Genomic DNA, 25284 nt, shown 5'->3' with positions numbered 1-25284 from the left:
AGCCAATAAGAAGGCTCAAGTGAAGGAGGCGGGCGCGTGTCACCGGCGTCGATCGGATGTCGTCTCCTTTGACCGGATATCTGTGTTGAGGAAGTTTTGTTATGCGACTTTTCCGTCCCGTTTCGGCTGTCTGGCTAATTAATGTCATTTAACAGGAAAATGTTATGACACAACGCTAAGTAATAACGCTTTTACGCCGTTACGCATTCACGGGTAACGCACCGGTATCTGTTCGCAGCCGTGGGACTTTTTGAAATTAACCCGGGAGCACCTTGCTACAAAGCTAACGTTGCTTAGCCATTTAGCACGGCGATCACTAGCCACTGGTTTTCGTTCTGTTGAAGGTTCTCCCGAGCTGCAGGAGCCATGGGGAACCGGGGTATGGAGGACCTGATTCCCCTCATTAACAAACTTCAAGACGCATTCAGCTCCATTGGACAGACCGCTAACTTAGACCTTCCGCAAATAGCCGTGGTCGGTGGGCAGAGCGCAGGGAAGAGCTCTGTTTTGGAAAATTTTGTAGGAAGGTAAGTGTACTCACGCTGTTTTACGTTTTATTTACTCTTGTAATCATTTCGTCGCTTACATTTTCCTGTACCTGTTCGTTTTATGATTAAAATAAGTGGGGTTTTACTTTGGCAGTAAGGCGAGCTGACAGCGAGCAGCTCCATAGTGCACTTGTCATAATTATTCATTCACAAACTCCTCTGTCCAGCCATTTTATGATTAAAACATCTTTTTATTTTTAAATTACACGTGCAAATCTTCTTGAAATTCCCACTCTGACTCTTTTCATTCATTTCATTTCTTTCATTCACTCACTCATTCAATCATATTTCTTATCTCCAGTTATGTTTTCATTTGCTACTCAACCGAACACATACTTTTGTTTCTGAATAGGTTTACTTTTTTCTATTTTTATATCTATATCAAGTGACCACGCCAACACACTAAATTAAAAAGAGTTATGTAAACAAACAGCAGATTTAATTGCTTCTTTAGTTTATCCAGTTAATTGTGTATTATTAATTAGATTCCATTTGATTGTCCTAACAGACAGGCCTTGTCCTCCTCCTCAGCCACAAATGAGATCACCCTTGAGATAAAGAAACAAAACAGACTGGCTGTGAGCTTGTTTAGCAGGTTTCTGTCCCATTGATATACACTTGGAGTGAAACCCAACCCACAGTGAATACATAACACCTACATGTAGGCAAAACGGCCAGAAAAGGAAGTGGGTTTGTGTGACACTGACAGAAGACAGCTGACGTTGGTTAAGATTGCATTTTTTCACACAAACGTTGAGCAGACAGATATTGCCTGTAATTATCAGAACACATTTTCCTCTTATCCTGTCATGTCTATGGTTTTTAACTGCGCACAATATGTCACTATCTGCCCAGAAGCATTTTACAATCAGCAATATGGAGTTTAACTAGGTCTGTCTATTGTAAACTGGTTACATTTTAACAAATATAGGAAGGAGGTGCAAATGCTATCTGTTGTATCATCATTCGAGATTTGTATTCTGAAAACAAATATTTAATTCTAATGTAACAGTTATTGTTTCAGTGACCTTGATATGTAATGTTTAATACAATTCCTGTTCTTATTCAATCAAAATCATAAGAATAATATTCATAAAAAGGATATCATCAGGAAATTGAATTGCAAATTATGAAAACAACATTTCAAATTGGTTAATTGTGATTATACAGTCTATGGATCTAACCTGTGCTACACCATTAGCAGCTATCAAAACTGGTTGAAAAGGCCCAGGTCCACCTTTCCTGAAATCTGTTACATGACAGATTTCAAAGTCACACCTAGTTACACCTGGAACGCGACAGGTTACTACAGCAACCATGTTTGCATGTGGCCTGAGTCAATGTTAAGCTTACGACTGGTTTGCAGGCAGGAGTGGCACACAGACAGAATGGCATATACAATATTGTATCATGTCCAGATAACATTTGATTGATACTTAATTATTATCTTCTTTTTTTTTTTTTTTATAAAGAAATCACGCCATACTATTCAATTCATGATTTTTAATGTTTGAGCTCAGGAGACAAGACTGATCAACATTTTCACCTAACAAAATATAGATTTTTCCCAATGATTGAATGCATCCTATATTATGTTAAAGTGAACAATATAATTTGGTTAGTGACATTTCCATAGCCCACAGAGGGACATGATATCTGACTGTACAAGCTGGCGGGCGGAGGCTCTTATCAGCTTTGCTCTCAGTCTCCACAGAAGTCACAGAACTGAATCTACTGTGGTGCTGCTGCTGGACCCGGGTTAAAGCAGGATGATCTCATTTACAACACATAATAATATATGCTGACATCATGGTATCAGTGCTGGTCAAACTCCATGCTATTCTTTCACTTTCTGCGTCACTGTGAATTCAGCAGTGAAATATTGAACCAACTTAGTAGTCACTATACAGGATGGAGGAGTTTTGTAATAAATAAATAAAAAGTAAAATCAATATTATCTGAAATAATAGTACAGCTTGGAGAAAGTACTTTGCACTGTTTTTTGTGGCCTTAAGTTTGAAGTGCATTTGAAGTGCATTTGAAGTGCATTTGAAGTGCAAAGTCTTCTGATTTACATGAGCAAAGTCAAAACAAACAAATATGCAGAAGTTGTTGAATGTCAGATATGACTAAGGAAGATTGAGGTACTGATACTGCACATTAGTCCACAAGATATATTTTTAATTTAGCATTATTCTAAGTTATATTCAAACCAAATATAGCTCAATATTGTTATAATAAAAATTCAGATTCTATTATGCGATGTCATAATAACAGATGGGGGGCAAGAGCCAGATTTTCCTATTGATAACATTGTACTTTGCCATGGAATATTCAGGGTAAAAGCACAAATGTTGAACATAATAATTTTAACATGTATTAAATATTATTGGCCTATAGAATGTATTGATGCCATCTGAAACCCACTAATACGTTGATAGAGTAGATCTTGAGTAGTAATATAGTTGTTTAAACATACAACTCCCAGGACTAAACTTAAATAAACCAGGACAACAACTATAAGAATAACCCAAGCTAACTACTCTTGGAAAACTGGTCATGACAAATTTGAAAATTACAGCTTGGGTTTACTCCAGATGGTTTTGGGCAAATCAGACACTATGACCACTTTCTAGGGACTTCTGTGCCCACACACAATCTGTGGAGACCCAGGGAGCCATGATCACCAGACGCCTGTGGGATGAGTCCTACTTCACCTCTCTCTCTTTGACTCTCTATCTCTCTATCCCTCTCACTGCCTTCCTTGACCCCATGCTCTCAAAGTGTCCCAACCAGTCTCAGGCAGGTATAAGGCTCCCGACACAGACCAGATGCCCTCTCTGTCTCTGTCACTGCTGTGTGCCGAGCCCCCGGCAGCAGAAGGCCCAGTCGGGTACTGTCCCTGTGACTCTCTTCCTCGTACATCCATAATACATGAAATGATACACAATCTGCTCAGCCTCGTCTATCATTTACAGGGCATCAATAATAGAGCTCTGACCCCGCGCCACGTCTTTTCAGTATGCCACCGCCATTTATCCATTTCATGAAGATGGAGCGTTTGTGTGATGTGTTATGATTTCAGAAAGATGGTCCTGCTCTCACTGGCTCTGCGTTCATCTCTGTGTGATTGTTCATAGTGAATGTCCAGTCTTTGACCGTTCATCGAGCTGTGGGCTTAAAACCAGTGAAAGTGAAGTGGGAGAGATACATGAATGCTCCTGTGTGTCAGCATCTGTAATGTCCACTGATGCCAAATGTACAGTATCCAAGCTCAGAGAGACAGAGTACCTGCTGGACAGAAGGAAAGGGCCAGTGGAACATTGTCTGACTGAGCAAATAGGGAAGGGGATGGGGGGAGGCAGGACATTATTAAAGTGAAAATTTATATATAGAAATATTAGGGGTGTGCAAAAATATGAAAATATCAATATATTGTATTGTTTCATTTAATGAAACGGTATCGATATCGTGGGCTGCTGTATCAATATATTGCCAAGAGTATTTTTTTTGTATATTTTACCAAATTATTCTGTCACAGTGCTACATTTGTGTGGCTTATTTAGAGGAAAGAAACTTGTTTATGCAGAGCATTTGTCTTGATTCACTGTTTTGATGATTAAAATAGGTTTATTTCTTATTAACTTTAGGGTAACAAAGACTTTTAGTATCATAGTTGTTTTAGTAGACATGTTGTGGTCCTTCAGAGCTGTTAAAACTGCACATGTCCCTGTTACATGTAAATGGATGAGTAACACTGGCCAATGTAACAGTCTGATGTTTTTCTAATTGGTAAAACAAACACAACAAAATGCACTTTATGTTCATTTATCTTCAATAAATGGAAGATAAAGAAAAAAAAAAAGAAGCTTATTTTTATGGGGTTGATCATTAATTGTCCCTAAAGCCTTAATTTTACTCTGAATCATATAGAATTGATTTGAAATGTATCGTATTGCATCATGTCAAGATACGTATCAAGATACGTATCGTGGGCTATGTATCGAGGTATGTATCTTATCAGCAACTTAATGATCCCCAACCCTATTCACGATAAGGCTGCTTATCTGTGGCTTTTATAGTATTTGTATTTACTTGTTTCAAAGTGTTTAAGTTGTTATAGCTTAAATTTTCTGATTCCTCTCCTCATATTAGTGTTTTTAGCCTCCACAGTTGGTGTTTAATAATTAGCCATAATAATTAGCCACAGTCTCTGTCTGCCACTCCTTGCAACTGAGAGGAAAAAGACCTCAAGTTTATGCTGATTTATGTTACAAGATTCCAAATTTCTTATCATCCCCAAATATATCACAATATAATCAGCAATATGATATGGCCCAACCCTGTTAACAATGCTAACAATACAAAGATCATCATAACCACATTAAAACAAAGCTGGCTCAGTATTTTGTAACTATAACTACTGATTGCCACCGCCTCTGTTTGACAAATGCTTTCTTAAATTATATAAAGATTTGATGGCGTAACTGGGGATTTCAAGTCAAGTGTTGGTTAATGTATCAGATGTTTTCATTCAGATATGTTCTTGTCTGGAACTTTGAACCCCACTGGCTGCACTGACAAAGCTCTGGCATCTCTATTGACGTGTAATGTGTGCAATGTCCAGAATGTTCTGTCTCTTTACCATAGTCTGTGTCCAAGCTCTGGGTCTGTCTTTGTGGTTTAGAGCCTTTAAAAACTACAGGTGGGGAATTTATTGAACACAATAGAATATCAACATGGTTGTTTTGAAGAGCATGTATCGAAGTGGAATATTGAGTTATATTGTAGAAAGTAAAGATGAAGCTTAAGAAAATTGTTGGAAAAACAAGAACATTTATAGTAAAGCAATAATTCTGTATTTTTGTTATTTATTTATTCTATTCCCCTTTTCAACAAATGAACTGAAACAAGCATTGCTCACAGTATAGCCTATTTTCTATTTTTTTAGAAATATATTAAGTATTGGAAAGTACCACCATTTTCTTTTTTCTCAGTATTGCCCTCCCCTATTGACAGCTCCATAAAAAAACATTGTAGGAAGTGAAAAAACTAATGAGTGAGTTAGTTTTCTGTCAGGACTCTGCTTGTCCTGAAGTCCAGGGGAGAGATTGGCTCCAGATGTGTGTAGTGCGAGCGGGTGTGAAGGAGAGGAGCAGACGGGTGGAGGGGTCCAAGCTAAAGCCTGACTCAACGCCTGTGGTTCAGAATTCCTCAGGTGACATGTCACTGCAACAGAAGAAAATACAAAACATACTTGTACGACTTCTCAAAACATATTCCGTCTATGTACGACACCTCAGTAATCCAGTGTTTATTCTAATATAAACAGTGGTTTGTTTACTAAGAAATAGTTTTCATCACGACGGAGCAGTGGTTCACTCAAAGTACCAACAAGTTTGCAGGTCTAAAGTAGTGCTGAATCAAATATAACTAATCAATGCCATTATTTTGATTGCCACAAAGTTTTTAAAATGGTGCTGGAGTGGAAAGCATTAGGCCCGTCATGATAATTACTATATTGACGTTCAATATATGAAAGCTGGGACTATCATTTTTTAGGGTCAATATTTATCATGCACTACTGGGAAATTCTTGGTTATTTTTTGGCTTTAAGATATGATTTAAGCCGTAAAAAGGTGGATTTAATAACTTATTACAGATGCAAACAAAGTACGCAAGTGTTTCTTTTACCGGTTTATTCACTGCAGCTTAGTAATATTTTAGATTTAGAATAATTTTTCTCGTTTAAATTGCTCTTGTGTTTTGTCAGAAATTTGTTCCAATATTATCGTTTATCATCTGTATTTACTTCACCATTTACTTCATTATGTCACACCTCAAAATTTGTTATCGTGACAGGCCTAAGCTCTGTCCTAGTAAAAGCTGTATTTGTTTCAAATAAGAAAAAAAAATGTAATTGAGTATCAAGATTTATCAATATGAGGAAATGAATGGTAAGTATTAGTGTTTTGCCATAACACAGAGCCATCAGGGCAACCCATTAAACCTTATCCTTTCATTATCTATTTATTCAGATGACTAACCACACATATAATATCAATTTATTCTTCATAATTAGATTCTGAAGTGCGAGTATCAGCAGAAGTCAGACCGCTGCTGCCTGCATGTATCAGTGGGCGTGTGAACGAGCCTCTGATGATGTGAAAATGACTGTCACATTTGATTTGTTGTGAGACCAGTGTAAGGTGTGAACTGTCCCTGTGAAAATCATTTAACACAGGTCTCGGAGTGCAATAGTAATTAAATAATTTAACTTACCTCATGTAAATTTGGATTATTTAATGTTACCTGGACACAATAAGTTAAACGTATTCTTTTTATGCCTTTTTTGCAGAGACTTCCTTCCACGTGGATCGGGGATTGTGACCCGCAGACCGCTTATTTTGCAGCTGATCAACAATAAAGCAGGTTTGAAAATCTTTTGTCAAACTATAGAAAACATTGTCACCATGTCACTTATATATAATTATATATTTTACCTTTCTAAATGTCACTGTGCCTCTATCTAGAATATGCCGAGTTCCTGCACTGTAAAGGAAAGAAATTTGTGGATTTTGACGAAGTGCGGTCGGAAATTGAAGCGGAGACAGACCGGATAACGGGCTCCAACAAAGGCATTTCTCCCATCCCAATTAACCTGAGGGTCTACTCCCCACATGGTAATGGACACATGTGGCATTAGCTCCACACACTGCTTAGAATATAGAGCAATGCTTTATGGGGACAGAAGGATAAATGTCTGTACAATGCCTGCTCTTCAAGTATGGAAGCAGAATGTGTAAAATGTCACTTTAAAGGTGTACATTGTAACTTTTCTGGTTGGGGATCCACTACCTGCTTGTCTATAAGATGTTATTGCTCTGTCTAGTACCATGTTTTTTCTTTTCAGTTGCATCAAAGTCATTGCAAATAGTTAATACAAATTATAATTTTAAAAATTATAATATAAAATAGAACTATCCCCAGACAGACACATTTTTAAGATTAGTTTAACATCTTTCTTAATGACATTTGCTTTCATCCAGTGCTGAACCTGACCCTGATTGACCTTCCTGGAATGACAAAGGTTGCCGTGGGAGATCAGCCTATTGACATTGAGTTCCAGATCCGGGACATGTTGATGCAGTTCATCACCAAAGAGAGCTGTCTGATCCTCGCCGTGACACCCGCCAATACTGACCTGGCCAACTCCGACGCCCTCAAGATTGCCAAGGAGGTGGACCCACAGGGTGAGCTTTCAGAGTGTCATAGCAACCGGTTAACTTAACCCCATGCATATTTGGAGCTTTTAATTGGCTAATGATGCAACATATAAATATTAACCACTTAGCATTCTGATGGCCCGCCCGCCCCCCGACCACCACCAATCACGCACACACCACTTGGGTGAAGTGTCTTGCCTAAGGACACAATGACAGAAATAAGGACACAATGACAGAAATTGGTCCGAGTGGGACTCGATCCTCCAACCTTCAGGTTGCGGGACCAAAGCTCTAACCACTGAGCCACTGTTACAGAATGTACAATTTTGAAGTGTGTGTGTGTTTGTTCACTGTTTGCAGTGTGTGGTTTGTAAATATGTATTTATTTTGACCCATACCACTTGTTTTGACTGTATTTTATATACAAATATACATTTTATATTGTGTTTTGATATGATATATAAATGTACAGTAATAGAGCAGCTGGGTGTGCAGATACAGATTCCTCTCAGTGTGAGTTTTCAGTAGAGCCCTCACTGATGTCTGTGGGTTGAAACATTCAAAAGTTATTGCACTTTTTCCAAACGTTCTCCAAATGTCTTCATCCGGATAGGTTTGGAGAGGCCTGGACTTACTCATGATAAAATGATTGTAAAACTCTAATTTTTATAGGTATTGACCTCAAATTTGAAGTGTAAGTGGTCAACAATCTTGTCAGTTGAGATATAGTGTATTTTTGTCCCTAGCTACCTACTGCAGCTTTCTACACCTTCATTTTCACAAAAAAATGTAGGCGAGGATGAGAAAAACAATTTTTTATGTGTGTTCCAAAGTGTATAAATGCTCAGCATACAAACTTACAGGGAGTCTGACACCTGTGGGTAAAACTATAGGATGTTACCTTTACAAAGACCCCAAACTTGTGCATTTACTACTGATGGTTCAATAATGGTGATTATTTTAATTTGGAGAGGTCAGAACAAAGGTAATTTCACCAAAATGACCCGGAATGCTAAGGGGTTTTTAAGTAAAGAGTATACACAGGATAGTGGTTAATTAGAAGTTAGAGGTAGGAGCTTAGTAATTGTTGAAGTATTGATAATATCTTGAATGGTATGCAAAATTTGAGTATATGAAATATCAAGACTCTTTTATAGAGAGTAAGTGAATTTTTATTTGGATATAAAAAAATGTCTTAGGCATAGATGATTTGAATGACTTGTTAAACTGCAGGTATGCGTACTATCGGTGTCATAACAAAACTGGATCTTATGGATGAAGGGACGGATGCGAAGGACATTCTGGAAAATAAACTTCTTCCATTGCGTAGAGGTACAAATTGTTTAATCTGTTCAATTGTTTTTCCATTGTACAGCGAGTGACATATACTTTCTGTGCTCAGGTTACATTGGTGTGGTGAACCGCAGTCAGAAAGATATTGATGGAAAGAAGGACATACGCGCTGCTTTAGCAGCTGAGAGGAAGTTCTTCTTGTCCCATCCTGCGTACAGACACATGGCCGAGCGCATGGGCACGCCGCACCTGCAGAAGACACTCAACCAGGTGTGTGTGCTGGTTAATGCTGTAAAAATACTTCTTTGATGCTTGAAAACACAAGTACACCCTCTGTCTGTCTTTTCAAAGCAACTCACAAACCACATCAGAGACACGCTGCCAGGGCTGCGCAGTAAACTGCAGAGTCAGCTGCTGTCGCTGGAGAAGGAGGTGGAGGAGTACAAGAACTTCAGACCAGACGATCCCACTCGCAAGACCAAAGCTTTACTGCAGTGAGTGTACTACAGGCAAAAGCTAATTAATTAAAGATGCACCATGTTACTTTTCTGTTGAAGTGACTGACTTGATGTTGTTGCTCTGCCAAAAACAAGACAAGCAGGTGGCAGACCTTCCACCAGAAAAGTTACACAGTGTACCTTTGATTAATTATCATATACATACATAAATACATTTGATAAATCATACAACAACTGATATACATATGGAGTCACTGCTGCAGATGTTAGTTTACGTACTGTTAACTTGTCCATTCTATCAAGCCATCTTAGACTTTTCAAGTAAATTAAGTCTTACTTGGAAAGTTAAAAGTGAGTAAGTGAATCACTTGTGGCAGTTAAATGCTCTTAAATGCTCTGTTTTTACCCTTATAAAGAACAGTTTTAAATGGTGTATTTCAGAATGGTGCAGCAGTTTGGTGTGGACTTTGAAAAATGCATCGAGGGCTCCGGAGACCAAGTTGACACCAAAGAACTGTCCGGAGGTGCCAAGATCAATCGCATCTTCCATGAGCGCTTCCCCTTTGAGCTGATCAGGGTATGAGGTTCATACCAATCAAATCTTCCATGTGGCTGTGCAAGATAATTGTCCCAAAATTTTATTCACGCCTTTTTTCTTTGTCTGCTATAGATTGTGTTTGATGAAAAGGAGCTCAGACGGGAAATCAGTCATGCAATCAAGAACGTCCATGGTGTCAGGCAAGTACACGTCCTCACAGTTTTCCAGCCTCCCACAGAGTTTAAACCATTCCTGTGTAAAACGTCTGATTCTTGCTTTGTCTCTAGTCATTATTTACTGTGAAATTTGACAGAAAGTCCCCATTCAGACAGACTAATCACAGTGTTTGCTTTTGGACGTTCAGTGCCTTTTTTATTCTGTGGTTAAATGTCTTTCTCTTGTTCAGTGCGGCACCACCCACTCATTTTCCATCACAGCCAAAGCATTTAGTTATAACATAGTATTAGATTACATTTGCTTCAGTTCTGAGAAATTTAGTTATGTTTCTATATGACCTTACATCTGTTCTTTCGTTTCTTTGAGGCCAGTCACAGTAATTATTGTATCAACGTATCTGTCATTAAATTATTATTTTTTAGTATGATACAATTTGAACTGTAGAGGTTTTAATGAGCAACCTCTATGACTAATTATAGATAATAACAAGGTACAAACATGTTCATCCGTTGTACATTAGGGTTATGGTATCAGTGCCACTTTCAATATTATTGTTCATCAGGTATTATATATCACCCTCCAAATCTTGTTCTCATGACAGGCCTATTTTTTCCTATTTTACCATCATGTGCATTTCTGTTTTACGTTATTCCATATGTTTGTTAATTGTCCCACCTGTGTCTGGCTCTGCGCCTATCTTTCTCTGTGCATCCTCAGAACGGGCCTGTTCACTCCTGACCTGGCGTTTGAGGCCATCGTCAAAAAGCAGATCATAAAGCTGAAAACTCCCTGTATCAAATGTGTCGATATGGTCATTCAGGAGCTCATCAACACAGTCAGGCAGTGCACCAACAAGGTACTGCAGGTGTCCAGCATCTCCCCCGGCAACGGAGATGGGCGTCAACGGGGCAGGCTGCTGGCAAAATAACAAAATAGTAAGACAAAGTAACATAATGATGAAGCAGTAGTTATTTCACATACCTGGTAATTAAGTAAAGCTCAGAGCAGTACTTTTGATTTTCTAACAACTCAGAGATTAGACTGCTCGATTAATTTGAGTAAAACAGTAATTAAGGGTAGTGTTGACCCTGGACTAGACCCAAGTCTACATCAGAATTAAGTTGGGCTCAAACCAGAACCAAATCTGGACAAATTTGAGGCTTCCATGTAAAAGGACAGTGTTGTTGTTGACTGGATAAATTGTGTACAGGACTTTAAATAATACATTTTACAAGCACAAGATTAGAAATAATAATCCATTATATTGTCTTTGTGTTATTGTGTTATTTACATACAAAGCCCAATAAACTGACAACACCCTATATTCCATTTATTTTAGATAGTGATGAAAATGTTTTTGTTTTTTTTAAAAGATAATGTTCAGATACCCTGGTAACGGATGCTTAGCTTATTTAAATGGAAGTTAAATATCATACACATGCACAGTGCCTTCAGCCTGTCCCGGCCCGGTTGTCCCGTGTGAGGGTTGTGCTGTGGTGGTGATGTGGTGCCGTGTCGTGACCTTGGATCTAAGATGTTTTTTGGGACTTTGGAGCTCTTTATCCCTCTGTCTGCTCTGAACAAGCGTCAAGCCTCACATCCTCTTTCTGTCTGCAAAAGTCACATCTTTAACTATTTTAACTTGAAGTTCAAATTTGAGCTGACGTGTGTTCTCTCTTGTAATTTGAGAGGAAGTGGCTTTTTTTACAGAAGTAGATGCGAAAGCTTGTCAATTTTTCTATTTGCTTGACTTATCTGACTCAAATCACTAACCATGCGAATACCCTTTTTCTTCTTTTTTCTGTCTTTTATTTCTCCCTCTGTTTATCCTTCCTCCTCCTCTGCTACTCGCTTCCCTTTTGACCCCCTTCAGAACGGGTCTCTTCACCCCTGATCTGGCTTTTGAGGCAATAGTTAAAAAGCAAATTCTCAAACTGCGCGCTCCCAGCCTCAAGTGTGTGGATATGGTTGTGTCGGAGCTCACAGCCATCGCTGTCAAGTGTGCCATCAAGGTAACCGGGGATACACTGTCAACAAGAGGAAATTCAGTTTGTTTTCCTCCGTGTCTCCCCCCCAGTGAAGTGCTAATCACATCAGAGCACCATCACTCCCATTTCCCTCCATAGTCCAATTTTTTCACTGTTATTTTATGCAGAATCACAAATCCGCCCCTACACCCTCCATTGTTCTATTCTGTCATCAGGGAAACCAGTGTTTATGATCTCGTCCAGTCTATATTTAAATAGATTTTTCATTATAGTTTTGTTAGTTTGTCCCCCACCACTTAAGGAAGGATGAGAGTCATTGAGTTTAAAAAAAGTATTGATTTTAGCCAATTTTCTTTGCAAATTTGGGACAGAAACAACAACTAAAATTTAGTTCATTTTGTAATTTTACAACTAACAAGTTCTTTCCTCGATAGTCTAAACAAATGTTAACGCAAACTGGAGAGAGGACATACATTAAAATGTAGTTTGAACTATACCATGATTGTTTTACACAGTGAATTGGCAGGTCTTGAGTACAGGTTGTGAATAAGATTTTGTTATCTTTCTTTCCCCAAAATCCTGTTGTTATTCTGGGCAGAGCTGACCTGGTGCTACAGTTTGACATTCTGCTATCAGATGAGCTAGATAGAAAGAGACTGTAGTAAAAGGGAGATGATGGCAAAAGCCCATAAGCTCTGTGGACAATATCAGCCTCAAAACTGCGTTTCCATGGCAACATATCTCCACCGCCATCTTGTGGTCAGAGCCATGCATTGGTTACAAATACTTTGTCTTTCCGTCTTGATTCCAGACTATCCACTTCAAACTTTATGCATTTAAATTTAACTTTTCCCTAACCTCTTCCTAGTTCAGTTCTATCAGTGGAAAATGGCTAATACCTGCTTGTATTGCACTTAAATGTCCACTATTCAACTTGTTATATACCGGTAGATGTTATTGCTTCCTGAAATGTTCTACAGTATGGAATTAAACGTATCTATCCATCATTTATTTTTATTGTTCAAAAATACCTCAAAAAACATGCTTTCTTACTGTGTGTGGGGTCACCTCTCTACAGATTTGTCCTGGACATGGCATGGAGGCTCCAAACTGCTTTTCTCTATAATGATGGCTAATTACTGTACAACATTCTAGGCAGAGCCATAACCTCTCCACCAGAAAAAGTTACTTAATGCCGTTTTTAAAATACTTTTGTCCAGCCGTTTTCTGCTCATAGACACTTAAACACCATCTCTTGTGAGAGTGTTTTGGCTGTGTAACTTTGTGGCACTAAAATGTCACTTGACTCTTTCCTTTTTCTCTGTTGTTTACTTACTCTCACTTCTCACTTCCTGTTTGTCTGTGATGTCGTGGGTAAGTTTAACCAGGCTAAAGCTGAAGTTTGTGCTTTTGTGGGACTGCAGCTGCAGTTTTTTGTTATGTGATCTTTTTCAGCTCAACTCTTACCCCAGACTGAGAGAAGAGACGGAGAGGATTGTGACCACCCACATCAGAGAGACAGAAGGCAAGACCAAGGACCAGGTCAGTGCCAAGTATCAAAAGTTGTCCTAATTAAAATGTTAAACTCCTGCATAGTGAGAGCGTTAGTCAATTTTATGGCCCAATATCAAGGACTTTTACTTGTCAAGTAAAAGTCAAGCATTATGACTAAACAAAAAAAAAACAAAAAAACAATGCCAATGAGAAGTAAATGTAAAATTTATCGTGATTGGACCCTGACATTTGACAGTTTGGGCTTTTATATTTGATGCACCTCTCTGTTCAAAGAAATTATACCCACCTACTCCTCCTATTGGTCAAACTCTGTAATGAGTTAGCAACAACTGATTTTTTTCCTATCACAATGATAAAGAAGTAATTAAGTTTAATTCAATATAAAGCTACTATGTGAATTCTTATTTAAATGTATTTAACCACTGCCTTTTTATATTGACTTTGATGTGTCAATTTTAGTTAATGGCATGTCAAAAATACATCTGCCTTTTTCTCCAGCATGAAATCTGTGGCTAGACATGCTGCTCCAGAAATGATGTTTTAATCGAGGCCTTTCACTTCTAATCATAATTTTCTGCTTTAATTAAGGTGCTCCTGCTGATTGACATTGAGTTGTCCTACATCAACACCAACCACGAGGACTTCATTGGCTTTGCCAAGTATGTGCCCTGCTAATTTGACTCACAACCTGTTACCATACGCGCTGAGCTCCAAGTATGTGTTCAACCTGTGTTTCTGTGGAATAACCATTGTGAAGGTTACAAACTACCATTTTCACACATGTGCAGAGCTTTGCTGTGGTAGATTTAATGTAGGGCGCCAATTAGAGTCTAGCCACATAAGAGCATGCGTTTTCCTGTGGGAGAGGACGGATTATGGTCATTATGGTTGCATTATGTGCTTGTCTCTACACTCAGCATGTTATGAAATGGCAAATTACAAATCAATCAAAAGCTCTTGATTGAGCCATAGCTGGTAACACGTACTATACTATTATTACTATGCATTATCATAGTAGAGGTGAGCAATATACAAATGATACCATTATTGATCGTTTTGTGAATGCTGTTTTGAACATATGTCAAATTTGAATATGGTTTAAGCGCTGTATGAAAGTTAAAATTCTTCAAACTTGTTTTATAAACTTCCAAAATTAATATATAAAACAATATATTTATACTAATTACTATTATTGGGATACAAAAAAAAACAAAAAACATTTTGGTCAATGTTGCCCACCTCTAGTACATAGATGGACACAAGAAGACTACCACTTATTGTCTACTAGAGCCTTGTTTTGCAGTCAACTTGGAGTTTAGCCAAATAATAGTCATACCAGTTTGAGTGGATGAAAAGGTCATGAATACAAAACTAAAATTGACCTCACTGGCTTCAATAACCCAGTAATCGTGTGAGAATTCATTCCTGCCCGGCCGCTGCATGACGAGTGGGTTTCCCAAACTGGACAATACACTGGGGCTGTTTAACGGTTTCCATGACATTACTTTCAGTCCCGACTACCGAAGGCTGGACGATGGTAGCAACCCTGGGTACACCAACAGCAGGTGGGCTGACCAGATGTAGGCATGTGAATAAAGGCCCATTGTACAGGCACGCATGAAATGGCATAGCACTAGAAAGGTCTTTTACGTCTTTATGGAAGTCTAAAAATCAGGATATAATTTCAGTTTAATTCAGTGCAATTATATTGCACAGCACAAGCTTCACAAATGCATTGGATCTGAATGAACGTATCTTTGTATTGGTGACCCTGTTATTCATCATGGTTTGTCCACCTTAGTGCCCAGCAGAGGAGCACAGCAGCGAACAAGAAGAGGCCAATGCCCAACCAGGTACATCTGCTCTTTTCACTGCTCCACGTTTAATCCCCCCCGACTGACACCTCCCATTAGCAGCAAATTAATCAACTATGTGAATACACTTGACACAGTAATGATGTAGCCCACAGCTACCCATCCATCTGACCTGTCTAACGGTTAACATTACTGTCTTCATTCACTGATTTTAATTAGCAAATTGTAGTTCCTTTTAGTATTGCTACTGTTCACCATATGTACAGTAGTTGTTAAATTGCATACAAGATTCAGGTGCTTTTATAAGGTTGGTATATTTGTTTTAGCAAGTGTAGAATTGCCCTAATGAACTAAAACAAATCCCCTTCATTCTGCCTATCTAAAAAAGGCATTTGTTTTGATGGCTTATTATTAATTGCATGAAGCTAGGCATGTAACAGTCAAAGCTACAATAATCCTAGGATTGTGTTGGCTGTGTTGATGCTCTTATTAACTCACAAACAACAACTTTTATATTTAATTCAGAATGTGCATGGACCACACACCTTTTTACTGAGCGACAATTATGACATAACCAAATGTGGATGACTTGAAATAATTCTAATTGCATGTAACTTTCTTGCTCTTGTCCCCCCTCTCTCTCACTCTCTCACGCTCTCACTCTCTCCACCTGTTTTTCAAATGGCCTTTTCTATCAATAAATGTTTGCTCTCTTAAACATTTATTGTTCTGGCCATACCCATTGCATTCTTCTTTCTCCTCTATCTTTCCTTCTATTTTCCTCTACTACCAAAAACTCATACCCTCCTCGCTGGCTCGCTTTTATCATTCCCTTTTGCTATAATTTTCCCCCACCCTCTTTGCTTTAATACCCCCCACCCCTTCTGTTACTGCAGGGTGAGATTCTGGTAAGTACCCCACAGATTTTCAACTTGGCTTTGTGCATGAGCAGCAGGGGTAGACCAGGCGAAAGAACTGACAACATCACACATAGGAACCATTGAGGCATGTGCTTTGAATGGGAACTGTCCCGCACAAATATGGTCATGGTTTTACCCCCCACAGCTCGGTGAACTGGGAGAGGTCCTGCCAGAGAAGGTACCGCTTCCAGACCTACATGTCCCGCTGACACACTTCCAGTAATTTGGGGCTGTCAGCAGTTTAACTCAATTTAAACATAATTGGATAGTAATTGTGCATAATTGCACATAATTGAGCACTTACTAACATTAGACATCCTGAAATAGAATACATTTTTGTGAGGTTAACTAATATTTTCTCTGTGAATAAAAAGATAATGCATAAATATTGTATAAGCAGGTGAGGATGCCATCAGTTCTTATTGTGTCGTACCTCTGCTGTGGCATGGTACACAGCTGCCTAAAGTTTGCCTTGTGAGAATCATCAAGGACAAAACTTGAGAGGGAATCTGGGTTACCAATAATAAATCCTACATTTAAACCGATCTTCTCTTTTTAGTGATTATACATGCATGCACATCTTCCTCTCAAATTATATTTACAAATTAACAACATTTTATTTTTCTATAATCTTGGGTCTTATTGATCTCTTGCTCCATTATTCAGAACTAATCATTCTTTGATACGGTGACTGGTTCTACCAAAAAACAACTCAAAAGTGCATGTTTCTTCAGTATACTTGTTTTATTAGTTATAATTTAAATGTCATTTTAAAATTCAAAACAAACAGATGTAAACAAAAGCACAATTTCCAGATGTAGTAAAGATTTGCTCATTGAGGCAAACTACCTGTTTAGCTCCTTTGTCCGTCACCTCCCTTTATGTTTTATGTTGCTGCTTGTGCTCTAAAGCATTGTTCAAGTGACATACTGAATGCACAGAGTGGGCAGCAGAAGCCAAAAGCAGGCTAACGGCAGTAGCCTATAGATGGCTGCTCACAAAGTGCATGTTTTTGCATAAGTCTGCTGTTATCCTGCCCCCTCTTGGATTCAGATTTGCATCCCAATTTATTTCCCATGTACCACTCATCTAATCTGCAACCCATCTTTGTCTTACGGCTTGAGAATACAACATATCCCGCAGTTCCTTTCACCTTCATACAAATTTTTTGTCCATAATTAACACACTTTTAACAGCTTGCCGTTACGAATCCAGTAACTGTTTTAACACTGTCCAGTAACACTGTTTTGTCCTAGCTCCCACTTTACTGTGTTTTACTGACCTACTAACACTAACATACCGCCTTTGACCCTTGAACTTTGACTTTAGGAGCTGCATGGTCTGGACCCCATCTACTCCTCTTTGTTAGTTTAGGAAATTATTTTAAATTAAAAATAAACAGCATCCTTAGTCTTTGCTAGAGATCTGAATGCTTTTGTCTACATAAAGCCATTGACAAACATTATGGAATTGTGCATGAACTGTCCTATTAATGTCAACAATAACAATCTAGAAGTAGACAAACTAAGTTACTTGAATAAAATACTAAACTAGCTAATTTAGATCATTTAGTTATAGTTTGAAGGTAAGTTTGAATTATCTGATATTTGCCTAAATAATGTGTTGTCAGTAATACGTTTTAAACACTTGTTCTGTCTTCCTTGTATCTTTTTCCCTGGTTCGCCTTTGTCCCTGCTCCTCCAGGTGATCCGGAAAGGCTGGCTGACCATCAACATCAGCATCATGAAGGGGGGCTCCAAAGAGTACTGGTTCGTGCTGACCGCCGAGTCACTTTCCTGGTACAAAGACGAGGAGGTGAGTGGTGGGATGTCCCAGCCCAGCCTAACCAATGTGCAGACTACTGTTCAGCGGTGGGCCCAGGAACAGGTAGTCTGAACACTGGGCAGGCGGGGGGGCAGTGCGGGGGGAAGGACCTGGAGGTCACTGTGGCTTGCACCTAGGACTGTAGGCAAAAGCAAACACCAGCGGTCAAATAGATAAAATGAACTTAAATGATATAGATTAACCAAAGACTCTGCTATTAAATATGTTTGTAAAGTGCAATTATCGAGGCACAGTTAGTTGGGGTACAGGTTGTATCTAATGGCAACATAGAGAAATACTTCAGATGTTAACAAAACATACCAGACCTTACTTATACATGCATTTAACACTAAAGTAAGCTTGATTAGCAGAAACATTGTTATGACTGTCTGAGTTAGCTAATATTAGCCAGAGTAGTTTAGTACTCACCAATTGTACTGCTCAGCGCCATCAAGACATTTAATAAAACAAAACGTTAAAAAAAAAAAAAAAAAAAAAAAAGTACTACTAATAAAGCAACCTGGTGGCCTAAAAAGTCCAAGTGAACGTAGTATGACTGCGTGCAGAAAGCCAAGAAGCGGGCGATCCAACGAGGGAGGAAGGTAGAGGCGAACTGACGTGGCAGGCGGGCTGAAATGTTCCAGCCGGGATCTGACTTTGGAATTTGCAGGAAATCGTACTGGGTTACGGGGGCCGAAGGGGGCGGTGTGACTATATGCACCATGTCTTAAAGAAAACCAAGTGTTAAAATTTTTTATAATCCAAAATTTTGGTTAATGTTGCTTGCAGATATGCCAAAGTCCCTTTACAGGCGTATCCAGTCTGTTGAACATGTTTGTTTGTGGCGCATGTGTGGTGGAGTCGTTGGCCTTTGTGAGCGCGTGCGATGGGGGTGGGGGATTGGTGATGTAACTTGGGTCTCTGCCGCGCTGTTAGTGTGAGGGTAAATACTTCCAGATGTCTTTGCTCAACAGAAAGAACTGGCACCCCATTTTTCTACAAGTCCCTCCTCCCCCCAAAACTGCTCCATCAATCCCAAGTGATCCCAATCCAAAGAGCGTATCACAATGAAAAGAAATGATATCATCTTTACTCATTCAGTCACAATACTGCAGAAAATATTCATTCACCTTTATAATATTACCGTGTGTGCTGTGTTCCAGGAAAAAGAAAAGAAATACATGCTTCCTCTGGACAACCTAAAGATCAGAGATGTAGAGAAAGGCTTTATGTCCACCAAACATGTCTTTGCAATTTTCAACACAGAACAGAGGTCAGTATTCTCCTTTATGAATGAAATAAACTTGCACAGATACAGCAGATATTAAAAGTTGTAATTACGTTAATAAGGAAACCAAATAATGAAAATGAACTACAAAAACAGTTAATAAATTGTCATTTTGAATAGTGGTGTTACTGAATTCGTATTATGTTGATTAATGCAGAAATGTATACAAGGACCTTCGTCAGATTGAGTTGGCTTGTGAGTCTCAGGAAGATGTGGACAGTTGGAAAGCCTCCTTCCTCAGAGCTGGAGTTTACCCGGAGAAGGACCAGGTATCTGCGTTCTCCATATTGAGTTCAATGTATTTTGTATAGCCCTTTATCGCAACAACTGTCACATCAGCCGTTTTTGTACCTGTCTTTTTTGTTTTAAATCATGTAAAGGTGAAGTGTAACGCTTATATATTTTTACATGTTACATATTCTTGTTTTCCAGTCGGAGGCAGAAGAATCTGCCCCTGCAGACACATTTTCCATGGATCCTCAGTTGGAGCGTCAGGTGGAGACGATCCGTAACCTTGTGGATTCGTACATTGGGATCATTAACAAGTCCATCCGCGACCTCCTGCCCAAAACCATCATGCACCTCATGATCAACAATGTAAGTCATATGGAAAATAATTACATTTATTTATTTATCACTCTCTTCTGTCAGGCAAGTTTTTTTAAGTTTATGGTAATTATGGGTTTGTAATGTCTGGACTGTAGCCACTAAAAACTGCCTGTATTTGACTGTACATGTCATTACCTTTTTTAAGACAGTTACTATAGTCAGCACATATACCAGGCTATGTGCTGACCACAGCTTTATAAGTTCAATTAGCCGAATGTCCCTGCGAATCTTATGAAAACCTCACCTTACTTACCATATTGCAAAATATAATTGATGTTTTTTGTGTTTTCCTTCTTTCAGTCTAAGGACTTTATCCACTCGGAGCTGCTCGCCTACCTGTATTCAAGTGGGGACCAGAACAGCCTGATGGAGGAGTCTGCAGACCAGGCCCAGCGCAGAGACGAGATGCTGCGCATGTACCACGCTCTGAAGGAGGCGCTCACCATCATTGGAGACATCAGCGCCAACACCATCTCCACCCCTGTGCCTCCTCCAGTCAGTGACTCGTGGATGCAGAACTCCAGGTACAACTTTGAAAACTCTTTTAGGTCAGCGAGATGTAACGATTCTTGAATGGCTTTTCTTCGATTTGGCATCACGTTTTTGTGTCATAATTATTGTGACAAAAAAGCACCCAATTAAACTACTATTTTCAATTATTGTTGATATCATGAATAACAATAATAAAATCCTTAATTTTCTTTCATTGCCAGTGTCTATTTCCAAATAATTTTGAAAGTTTCATTTCATAAATGTGACAGTTCAAATTAATATCACAGTATAAGCAAGATAAAATAGTCATTAGTCAAGATTGTATTTAAATGACTTATTTGCGCCTCTTTAATGTTTTGTTTAGTTTTTATTATTGTATTGTGATCTGATAAATTACAATCTCAAGTTTCAACATTTATTAGCTCACTTGAGAAACTGGCATGAAATTAAGCCAGTTTGTTTATTTTTTCATTGTAAGTGACAAATACAATTTGTAGCATTTTATATGTATATAGAGGGGACACATAATGACAATAACGATGGAGATCTTAACAAATCTTAACTTAAAATACATACATTTATCATCTTTCTCTGTCCTCTCCAGCCCTCCCACTCAGCGCAGACCCCCTCCGGCCTCCACCGCTCCTCCGAGTCGACCTCCTGGTGTCCGGGGCTCTACTCCTGGCCCTCCATCAAACCCCTCTCCTCCGTTTGGTGCTCCTCTCAACCCCTCCCCTGCATTCGGAGCTCCGCCCATCCCGTCCCGCCCCGGCCAGCCCATGAACGCCTTCAACAGTGGCCAAGACCCCTTCAGCGCACCACCACAAATCCCCTCTAGACCGGCCCGTGTGCCTCCAGGCGTGCCCAGGTATTTCAGAAACAATTGGCCCAAAAATGGGTCCCTTTCTCTTGATTTCTTTTCAGTCACCGGTGCCATCTTTCCCTCATGTGATTGTTTTGACTTGTCTGACTTGTGTTCCTTTCTGCGTTTTCTACAGGTCGGGTTCACGTGAGCTTATAACATTTTAAAGAACATATAGTTTAAAATCAAGGTGAAAAGCAGGTTCAAATTCTGACTTAAAAGCCAAAATGCCCAAAATTGACCTGGTTTATAGTTAATTATTGGGCATGTCCACACGAAACAAAAACTGGGACATAGTTAAAGGTCATCCATTTCAGCAGTTAGTTTTGAGCTTAGTTCATTTGTGCCATTTCCTTGTTGAAGTGAGGAAAATGGACTTGAATTTCAACTGATTTATCTATGATAAAGTTGTAGCATGACCTAAAAACATTGGCATTTTACACCAAAAATCTGATTACTGTCGATTTTCTGGAGTTATCAGATCAATCTGATCAATTTCAGAAATAAATCATCTTTCTGATTGTTCACTTGTGGGTTGGTTTTGACAGGCAAGAACAAGAATGAAGGAGAAAATGTTTTCAATTATTTTAAAAAGCATTGCACATTGTCTTTAAAATACAACAGTTAATCTAAAAATCCATTGATTAACCAAACAGATTTATATGGCATGTTTGTAAACTCAATTAGTAAAAAAAAAAAAAAAAATGATGTTAAATGTTTGCAGCAATTCGAGCACGTGAATCCAACCTATTGTTTCCTTTTACATCTGTTTGGTGATTTTGGTCTCTCTCTCTCACTCCTCTACCTTCTCTCCTTGTTGCAGCCGAAGACCCCCTGGTGCTCCTTCTCACCGGCCCACCATTATCCGCCCCGCTGAGCCCTCCCTGCTAGACTAGACCTGTGCCCAGGCCCATCTTTTGGTGTTGGGTTTGGGAGTGAGGGGCGTGCTTCCTCTATGTGTTCCTCTGCACACTTTCTAGGCCTGTACATGGCGTGTGAGGGCGAGAGGAGAAAGGCTAAAGCTATGTCATATCAACACATCATCCAGAGTTTGAAATATGTCAGATTAAGAAATGTTGATAAGCTGCTAATGTCATACTGTTAAAGGTGCACTGTGTAACTTTTCTGACTGGGGAGTTCCTTCACCTGCTTGTCTTATTGCTTAGTCTGTAATGTTCCACAGCATGGCATTAAGTTCATCTATCGAGCATTTATTTCACTATGGATGTTTTACTGCTCAAAAACACATTGAAAATTGGTCTCCATTGATGTAATGGAGTTTAATGCCATGCTGTGTAATATTCTCGGCAAAGCAATAACATCTCCATGAACACAAGCAGGTGATGGTACCCCCCACCAGAAAAGTTGCATATTGCAGCTTTAAGTGTCTATAATAATAATAATTACGCCTTATAACCACTTGAACAATTTTGCTGTGGACAGTTTTTTTTAATACTTGGTTTACAGCCTCCTCTCAGCCGATGTTTAGCCTTTCCAAAACCTTTACCCCGCCGTCCCTGTTCCGTTCACCCCCTAAACACTATACCCCGTTATGGAATCCTCCTAGATTTCAACCAGTACAATATTGTGACTGTTATATTGCAATATCTTATTCTTGTATTTTATTTGAGTGACTTTTAATGATTAATGTAGCTTTAAAAATTCAAAACACACACACAGACACATTCAAGTCAGGATTTGTATATTAAGAGAGATGCCTTTTTCAAACTTGGAATGGTCATAAGAATGCAACCACTTCCAGTTGTGTGAATAGACTAACACTATGCACAAAAAAACAGCAAGGGTAAGGCATGATCGAAGCTTTCTCCTTATCACTATCAAAAATTCATTTTCTCAATGTTTGTTCAACCCCCAAAAAACATTTAGCATTTATATAAACTCTTTTTCATTCCTTATTGATCAAATTTAAGAAAAAAAGCAGGGCGTATAGGCAAGAAAATCAGCATGCGATTTGTTGTCTTTTTTTCTTTTTTTTTTACATAGCAGAGCATACCATAGTACCCGTATCCTTTTGATTATTTTTGCCTCAAATAACAGCATTAAGCTAGCACTAACAGTCATAAATTGGCACATGAACTTTCAAACTATTATTTATCAGCCGGGCATTTCAACTTTTTGGCAATGTATTGTTGGGTACATAGAGCTGGACAATTATAATAAAAGCTTCTATGGTATTAACATAATGTATTTTCTGTTATATTTTATTAAATGGGTGAATAGGGGAGTGCCATTGGGTTATTTTGATGTTGCGCTTTCTCATTTAATCAATAGTAAAGGTGATGGTGGTGGGAGATTTGTACAAAAAGCATATTCTGTCTTGAAAAGCCTTTATATGACCATAAATAAGATTAAATAAACAGGCCTATGACAGAATATACTTTTGATTTAAGTGCATATTCTGGGGTTATGGTGACAGTTTTAATAATGACACCCTTCACCCTGTATTTTTAATTGGACATTTGACAAATTCACTGTCACTTTAACCAGCTCTAAGAACACTGTAAATTCTCTGTAATATTGTAGTATTTTTCCTAAGATGTGTGTATACCTGCTTCTCTCTTCACTATATCTTTTGTTTTCAAGAAATCCCTTTATTTTTTGTCAAGTGCCTGTAGCAATGAACTGATTTGACCTGATTTGGAAACTGGAGAGTGAAATAAAGGGTGTTGTGAATAATAAAAAAAAACCTCTGGTGGTTGGTGTCTCCCTGTGTGTACTTCTATGCCCCTCTTTCTCTTTTCAGACACTTTTTGCATTTCATCTCCTCAGTTTTGCACATCGAAACATTTTCTAATACATGTTACCATGGCAACCTGGTATTGTCAGCACTCACAGGCAGCACTTAAAACAATGGCCCTTGTCTCATGTGTTTCCACCTAACCGCTGACAGGAGAGCAATTGAAATGTACACAGCCTTGTATTAACTCTTAGCTCTTCTTACATGCTTCTGGATAACTGTTATTTTGATATTATATAACTATAGGTTCACTTGAGTCAAATTACCGTTTCGAAATGTCTCGAGTCTTCATTTTCTTACTGGACATGCAGGACATCAGCAAAACTGCAAATCACCTCCCTTCATCCAGCCCGTATCGTCTTTACTCTCATACTAACCAACTCCTTTTGACCTCCTTTTCCTAAATCCTATCCTTACCCAGTATCTCTTTGGTCCTCCTTTAGGCTTACTGCATTAGGATCTATTTAACAATGGGGATCATTTTTCTATTGTATTACCATCCAAATCTGGATCTATTATTTCATTTCATTCTTGTTCCCTTTCTTGTTTTATTTTTTTCTGAAACTCAAAGAACCACCACTAGTCTCCATAATAAGATCAAATGATTAATATTGGCTTGTTCTGAACAGGCGCCCTCCTCCTGCTCCACGTCGCCCCCAGTGGTGACTGCTGATGTCTGCGTGTTGGATCCCACATCATGATGCCACCTGTACAATAAATGTTCATGTGTTGTTACTGATTTCAATTAGAAATGGTCAAATTTTTGGTTTGATTTATAATATTTTTGCATGTTATGTACATAAGTTATCTGAAAATGTAATTTTTAGCTAATTTAATACAAATTACTATACAGTCATTTAACCCAGCATGCAAAGCTAGATACATTTTATCACTAGATATGACAAAGCAATGCATTTGATGTACATTTCTATAAATGTATAGTTTTGCAGAATATTTTTCAAGTGGGAAAAAAC

At 38.6% G+C, this 25284-nt stretch overlaps 1 protein-coding gene across 5 annotated transcripts; it reads left to right on the top strand.

Annotated features, from left to right (window-relative positions):
• Positions 1–30: 30 nt before the first annotated feature.
• On the top strand, positions 31–25284 carry dnm2a (dynamin 2a). Of its 5 annotated transcripts, none has more exons than XM_033971794.2 (21): positions 62–527; positions 6907–6980; positions 7082–7231; positions 7598–7801; positions 9008–9106; positions 9177–9337; positions 9419–9561; positions 9967–10102; positions 10196–10263; positions 12114–12252; positions 13684–13770; positions 14332–14402; positions 15545–15596; positions 16454–16465; positions 18182–18292; positions 19465–19574; positions 19747–19858; positions 20022–20186; positions 20499–20722; positions 21295–21558; positions 22376–24263. In XM_033971794.2, the coding sequence occupies exons 1-21, from the start codon at positions 367–369 to the stop codon at positions 22446–22448; spliced, it is 2616 nt and encodes an 871-aa protein (XP_033827685.1). In that variant the 5' UTR covers positions 62–366; the 3' UTR covers positions 22449–24263. The 5 variants fall into 5 exon arrangements, with proteins under 5 accessions (XP_055079362.1, XP_033827684.1, XP_033827685.1 ...); XM_033971791.2 differs by lacking the exon at positions 12114–12252 and adding an exon at positions 10958–11096 and having other exon boundaries at positions 63–527; XM_055223387.1 differs by lacking the exons at positions 12114–12252; positions 16454–16465; positions 22376–24263 and adding exons at positions 10958–11096; positions 24940–25284 and having other exon boundaries at positions 31–527.

Source organism: Periophthalmus magnuspinnatus, chromosome 8 (assembly GCF_009829125.3).
Source record: "Periophthalmus magnuspinnatus isolate fPerMag1 chromosome 8, fPerMag1.2.pri, whole genome shotgun sequence".
In the NCBI taxonomy this organism is placed as follows: domain Eukaryota; kingdom Metazoa; phylum Chordata; class Actinopteri; order Gobiiformes; family Gobiidae; genus Periophthalmus; species Periophthalmus magnuspinnatus.
This window is presented reverse-complemented; position numbering and strand designations above follow the sequence as displayed.

What these genes read in the sequence shown, in the direction of transcription:
- dnm2a (XM_033971794.2), top strand. Translation starts at nt 367, where the DNA reads ATGGGGAACCGGGGTATGGAGGACCTGATTCCCCTCATTAACAAACTT. An exon ending in ACTTCTTCCATTGCGTAGAG is followed by an intron (nt 9,107 to 9,176) that starts GTACAAATTGTT and finishes TTCTGTGCTCAG; the next exon opens with GTTACATTGGTGTGGTGAAC. An exon ending in TCGTGGATGCAGAACTCCAG is followed by an intron (nt 20,723 to 21,294) that starts GTACAACTTTGA and finishes TGTCCTCTCCAG; the next exon opens with CCCTCCCACTCAGCGCAGAC.